A 7,000-nucleotide genomic window follows, 5' to 3' on the forward strand; every position below is an offset into this window, starting at 1 on the left:
ATTTTCAGTAATTTTAATTAGGTTAGCACATTTATAGTTCTAGCTGTACAATTTATTTCAGGAGTTTTCATTAATTAATTTTCACTGATGGTGCACAAACTGGCATGTCAAAGCCGGGATGTTTTATTCATCTCAGGCTTCTTCGGATCACTGTGATTTTGCTATATCACTCAATCTCTGTCAAGCAAGGTATGCGATTTTTATTATGTTCATTCTAATTGTGGAGGTAGAATAGTCCATGTACCCATCAAAAAGTTATTGTGATGCGGTCATACTTTGGGATTATAGTTTCATACGTGCATACAGGCCTACTATATCAGAGTTGTGCGGTTTTCAGAGAGGTCATTGTTTCACTTCATGACAGGGCAGCACTCAAATCTCAATTGAATCGTGATTTCATTTAATCAAAACCAATCACAAACTTGTCATCAAAGGTACAATCCTCAAATTTAGTTGGTGGTTTTTATGAAGAGGTTGTCTGACCAGTCACTGGTACCTGTGTGGTATCTACTTGTAACTGAGAATCAGTTTGCAATAAATTTTCCACATAAGTTTGTGTGTACTGCAGTAAAGTTCCCATGAATTATCTCCAGCCACAAAGACACTACCAGACTAATATCACAGGATCTTTGGATAGTGGCTTCCTCTCCAGCAGACTAGCTTCTCACCATGGCCTCCACATCATCTGGGTGTTTGGGGCATTTCTCTGTGAGAACTGTTTGTCCAGAATCTGTGATCAGAACATCGTCTTCTATGCGGATTCCTATCCCTCTAAACTCAGCAGGCACTGTAGTAGTGGAAGCTGGGATATAAATACCTGTATGAATTAAGAGAAAGAATCTGTTAAATGTGATATAAATCCCTATATTAAAGTCAAAAAGTAGTCGTGAAGTAATAATCATACAAATAAATGAGAAGTCTTCAGCACCGGTCCTTCGTATTCTTTGATGTCTGCATGTGTATGAGAGGAAATGCTATAATTATAGAAAACCACCTATTGTAATTTTTCAACCTTTTTGCGTGTTTGCAAAGCGTTTATTCAAGCATCTTCTGAAAGCATTATTTTGTGTTGACTGATAAAACTGTACTTTTCGTGTAGCCCTGAAGCAGGTCAATCCAACCGATGTAGTTTTGTTATAAATTGCACTGACAGTTGCCCTTTCATATGAGAAAAGGTTGAGGTAATTAGTGTAGAAACCTGTAATTAGGTGCACTGTCAAACAAGAAAAATTTTCGGTAGTACACAGCATTGCAGCAGAATAAAACAGTGTGTTCTGCTCTGATTTGGACCCTTTCGTGTAGCCCATCTATGAATTTTTCGTTACTTCACTGATAAAGGACATAGCCTGAAATATGAATTTACAACATTTCCCTGCCTCTATTAATCTTAAAATACAAGGCAGAATGGAATAGAAGAGGACTTCAGACCTCCAAGCCAAAACACCCCATTCATCAAGGACTCATTGTGCCATCTGCTTCATGTATTTATGTATTTCTTGACCTGACCAGTGGACTGTTTCAGTTGTGAGTGTACTGTACACAGTGACAAATAAATCTAACTTGCCTGGCTCTACTGTGACCACCATGCCTGGCTGTAGTTTTGTTTGTCGTGATATCCCGGCTGTATCATGGACGTCCATGCCCAGGTAATGTCCTAGGTGATGGGGACAGAACTGACGGGCTGCCTACAAAACGGGTGAGGTTGAAACAGAACTTAGTCAATAAAGTCATAAACTCTCATGATGTAAGCCCTGTTCAGGGCTTGATACCGATAACTCATTCAACCAGCCTTGAACACCATAATCAGACATGTATCATTTACATGGAGGAATCTGCCAATCATCCTCTGTCGTGATCCTGACAAACCCTGTGTCTTCAAGCTGCTACCATACATATAAAACCAGCAAGAGAAAGGATTTGTATAAGACCTCACTGATGCTCTAATGGAAAGAAACAGTGAAAGTCAGGTGGCACACTGATAGATCTATATATATGTATGAATAAGGCATAACTGTCTAATAATTATTTGCAATATCCAAAATTAAATTTTCACAACTGTAAAATTTAAATACTTCACTAATGGAGAATACCGAGGGCCTCCATGGCCTGGTGGTTAGCATGTTCGTTTAGCACAATGTCCCAGATGCCTCTCAACAATGCTGTCGCTCGGAGTTCAAGTGCTGGCTTAATTTCTCTCTGGTCATAAATGAGAAGGTCTGATAGGAACCTGTGGATGGTCGTGGGTTTCTCCTGGACTTGGCCTGGTTTCCTCCCACCAAAATGCTGGTTGTCGTCATCTAAGTGAAATATTCTTGGGTACGGCATAAAACACCAATCAAATGAATAAATAAAAAGTGAATATCCTGACTATCTCACCCTTAACCTGCTGTCCTTGTTACTGTTCTGAGGGATCAGGCCGATCGTTTTCAGCTGATGGCCTAACTTATCCAACATGTGGAAGAAAATGTCATCCAGGGAATTCTGGGTGGTACACTGCTGGATACAGGATTCTTGAACAGCCAAAACAGCCTCATACAGCAGGCGTTGTACAGCAGAAAACTGGCCTGAAATATCATGGATTGATGGACTGATTGCCTGAAATATGTATGCACATGTATATACTATCATTCTGCAACCTTTTCTCATGTTTGCAAGGTGTTTGTCCAGGCATATTACGAGAGTATTATTCTGTGTAGACTGATAAAATTTTATTTTTGTGATGCCCTAAAACCTGCCAAATACACCAATATAGTTTTGTTTTCAAGATCAAATTTAAAAAATTGCACTGAACGTAGCACTTCCATATGTGAAAAGGTTGAAGAAATAGGATAAGAAGCACTCATCAGGACCCAATACAACTTAGCACTAATCTTCTTCAAAAACCAACAATCCATCTTTAAGTAAAAGAAAGCTAAAATGTGAAGTAAGGTTCATCATATAGATGACTGAAAACTATGCAGAAAAATACTTTCATTTATTTTTTCAGATTTTTTGTGAGAGTGTTGAAAGGCATTCAAATATTCGAAAACCATGGTGGGCTTTTTGAGCCGTTTACTGATGGTATCCAGGTACTCTGACATCACATCATCTTCTTTTGGGGAGGGGGGGGGGGAAGTTTTGGGAACATTATTTCAGTAATCTTTTACTCGTGGGTATAAAGAGTTATTCCAACATTCAGTGTCGTGATTAGAGTTGGAAAAACTTCCTGTGATGTCGGAGTTCCCAAACTTTTATACTATAGTCCATAAAACCCACCTTAGAATTCAAATGTTTGAATGCCTTTAACTCTTTCCATAAAAATCTAGAGAAATAAATGAAAGCATATTTATGCATAGTTTCAAGTGGTCTATTTAGTGATGCCTACTTCGACTGTTAGAGGTCATTACCTTTAAATGTTCCATAATGTGTTCAACATTACACCAAGACCCACACACACAATGGCTTCTGCTATAACTGCTATGCTTGGGCTTACGTTGCTACATATGAACTGGGTAGTTAAATTTTTACCTTTAAACTAGAGGGAAAAACTATTACAATGTATCAATGTTCAGCACTAAGTAAATGCATATTTTCATATTACATGTCTATTTTATTTATAATTTATTATGAAGCCTTGTAGTGTTCCATAGTGTTCAACATCACCTATGTGGCCAGCAACTATGGTAGGAGAAAAGCAAGCTTGGGAAAAGCGACAACCATCTGCAAGTGGCTGGCAGACACTCCCACGAACAATCAGAAGGAAACAAGCATGATCATGACTTTCGCTATTGCTACATGTATGAGTGAGCTTAAGCCAAAGTTTATTCTGGTAAAGTTTTACCTCTAGACAAAAAATGATCAAGGTTTATCTGACACTGAGTGTATTTTCACACTTATGTCTTTTTCTATCATTTATGGTGGATAGGCTGGTATTTACCATTCTATCTAATAAGAGCTCTCATTTGCCATACCTGAGACTGGCCATGTTCTTGTGATATCACTGGAGTAACCATGGAGCTCGCAGCCTGCATCCATCAGTACCAACTCTCCTGCATGGATGATCTGGTTGTTATTGATGTAGTGGATAATGTTAGCTCTGTCACCACCTGTAATGGGACAGAAACTTTGTATATATAACCTCCGTGTCCATTTATTTATCGACTGGTGTTTTTAGTGGCATTTGAAGCTAGGGTGATATCCAACAGGGAATATGTCAAGTTCAGCACCAGATAAGGAGTCCAGACATTTATTTGCCCCCCAAAATGCTCTCCTGGTCAAATTTTTAGATCATTTGGGGTAATCATGTATGACTTGTCAAGTTTTACATAAAGGTCACCGTTGATTACTCTCTCACGACGTACATTTAATATTTCACACATCCAGAATTGGTATTTTGAAACAAAATTTGTTTCTACTTCGCATACATTTTGTTTCAAAATTTATACTAAATAATTACATTTTTAGAATTATTGCACTCAGTATGTCTATCTTCATCAGCAGGATCAAGAGAAAATAAGGCCAAATTAGCACTGATTTAATCAGCTAACAGTCATGCATATACACCACCTTGTGCAATTTACCTGCAATCACTGGTGGATAGGCCAAAAACTCTGCACTTCTCATCCGACATTCAAAATCCACTTTAGCATACAACTGGGACTCGTTAACCTATAAGTAACATAGGCAAAATATTAATGCGGACAACTGAAAACCCATTCAGCAGATTTCCCAACTGAAGTCCCAACCAAACCAGAACAGGTTTGACCATCACCCAACTAACACCTGGGACTGGCATAGGAAATACCTTTAACACTGCATGTAAATAGGCAGCACCTGTCACAGTATAGATCTTTGTCAACTTTGGTACCATTCTCACTTGTACATGTATCTACTAAAGGTCTACAGTTTCAATGCCTTGCTAAGAAGAACAAAAAGTTATCATATTTAATGGCTTTAAGTAAAGCTTTCTTTGTTAGCAGGTCCAACAAATTAGTTATCATGATTTTCACATGTACGTGTAACTTGAGAAAAAAAAATCTGAACTACTCTAACATTAAATACTTCAATTTTCTTCATAAGCACAACGGATGGATGACAGCTGATAGTGTGTGACACTGTAGGCATGAACACTGTGAAAGTATGTAAGGGACGTGTGAAAGTGAATATAAGTTACAACTGGGGAAAAGTGAAGGTAAGTAATGCTTATGTGAATGTGAAATTAAGTGATGACCATTTGCAAATGAAGGTATTAAAATAATGTTTAAACCATAAACATAATTACCCCAGGACAGGAGAACTGCATTACCGACTGGAAAGCCTCTGATGCAATCTCACAAGACCTTTTCATAAGTGCAACTTCTGCCGGAGACTTGATGAGACGCAGGGCCTGGACAAGCTGATTGGTAGTCTCCATGGCAGTGTGTCGGTTCTGAGTGAGGAACTGTGCCAGCACACGGTTGTGGAGGTCATTATGGCAGGGTCTGATGTAATCATACCATACAGCGAAGGAATCCGTATCTCTACAGTAACACTGTAAATAATGCTCAAGCTCATGGATGTTGTATGCCTCATCCACACCTGTCAGATCCACAGCCCCCTCCACACCTGATCGGGGTCCATCCCATAATTCTTTGTCAGGGTCTCTCTTTGGTACAAACAAAACTGATTTGAACGAATTGCTGGACTTTCCAGGGATACTGTGCAACATGAGCAAACTGTCTGGTTCCTGAAACCCACTGAGGTATAGGAAGTCTGTGTTTTGTCGAAAAGGGTAAGGGATGTCATGTGTCATGTAAGACTTACAGGCAGATGGGAATAATGCAATGTGGTTGGCAACTGATTTTCTGTGAAGTTTTGTTTTCCATATTGCCTCCATCAGTCTTTGTCTTCGGTAACAGAATTCTGCTCTTGATATGCCCGGAGTGACCTCCCCTTCCTGCAGCAGATGTGGGTGTGTTTGGGCAGCAGGCTGACCAAAGAATCGCTTAATGTTTCCATGACGCAGTTCACAATTTCGCTTCCTGTGAAGAGCATTTCTGATACTTCTCAACATGACTACTGGAAAATAGAAAACATCACTAAACATAGCATTTAAGTACTACCACATCATAACATAACATTCATGTAAGCTTAATAGTGGTTATAATGTACCGGCTATGTCATAATTTCACATACACACATACAGGTGGGTTGCCATCCAAGGCAATGAAAATTAAATCTGTGTATACTCTGCATTTTATTATTTACCAAATTCTGGAGTGCAGCCCGCATTAAGAAACAATAAAATATAAACTGATGTGTTATCATGCCTTGGAATAGTCCTACCTGTGCTTATTATAATGCCACGGATATACATTTTACCATGCTAATGTTTCACTTGATAAATTCTGAGGTTTGATACATACTTTGATCAGGTCTGCTGATGCAAGTAATGTACTGGCTACATATATACTGTAGGCCAGGTCTCATCACGAGTTATGCTGTACCCAATACCTTAATTGCCAAAAGCACACAAACATGACAAAAGAAGTCACATATCTGACACTTCAATACTTCGTCATCTTTTTTGTGGAAACATTGAAATGTCACTCTGCAGTATCATTATTTTCTGAGCGTCTGTGTCTATTCACATATAAATGCTTTAGGCCTAGTGGTATGAGCCTCAGGCTTCTACCTCAGCTTATTCAAGTTATTGATTGAACTAGTTCGGTACATCAACATCTACATAATGGTCTGCTAAATTACAAACACAACCTTACAGCTATTGAGAGTGCTAAGCACGACCTGAGACAACAATGTGCCATGCCAGTCGCTGTGACACACAGCTGGTGATAAACACAACCCGATTACAAGGAGCTTGTGTGAAAGTACCAAGGCGGCCCGAAGCACCTGAAAGCCCCTACCAACATCATCAATAATGACAGAAAACACAGATCCATTTCCCATACTGATTTATCAGATGCATAAAGTAGCTTTGAACATGATTACCAATCAAATTTATTTACGAAAAGAAGTAAATATG

At 38.9% G+C, this 7,000-nt stretch overlaps 1 protein-coding gene across 2 annotated transcripts; it reads right to left on the reverse strand.

Moving 5' to 3' along the window:
• Nucleotides 1-461: 461 nt before the first annotated feature.
• On the reverse strand, nucleotides 462-6,819 carry LOC135473152 (xaa-Pro aminopeptidase 3-like). 2 transcript variants are annotated; one of them, XM_064752987.1, is made up of 7 exons: nucleotides 6,738-6,819; nucleotides 5,261-6,036; nucleotides 4,560-4,647; nucleotides 3,951-4,085; nucleotides 2,377-2,564; nucleotides 1,565-1,685; nucleotides 462-817 (listed from the first exon to the last, which is right to left on the reverse strand). In XM_064752987.1, the coding sequence occupies exons 2-7, from the start codon at nucleotides 6,029-6,031 to the stop codon at nucleotides 657-659; spliced, it is 1,464 nt and encodes a 487-aa protein (XP_064609057.1). In that variant the 5' UTR covers nucleotides 6,032-6,036; nucleotides 6,738-6,819; the 3' UTR covers nucleotides 462-656. The 2 variants fall into 2 exon arrangements, with proteins under 2 accessions (XP_064609057.1, XP_064609056.1); XM_064752986.1 differs by lacking the exon at nucleotides 6,738-6,819 and adding an exon at nucleotides 6,304-6,370.
• Between the last annotated feature and the right edge of the window lie 181 nt (nucleotides 6,820-7,000).

Source organism: Liolophura sinensis, chromosome 8 (genome assembly GCF_032854445.1).
Source record: "Liolophura sinensis isolate JHLJ2023 chromosome 8, CUHK_Ljap_v2, whole genome shotgun sequence".
Classification (NCBI taxonomy): Eukaryota; Metazoa; Mollusca; class Polyplacophora; order Chitonida; family Chitonidae; genus Liolophura; species Liolophura sinensis.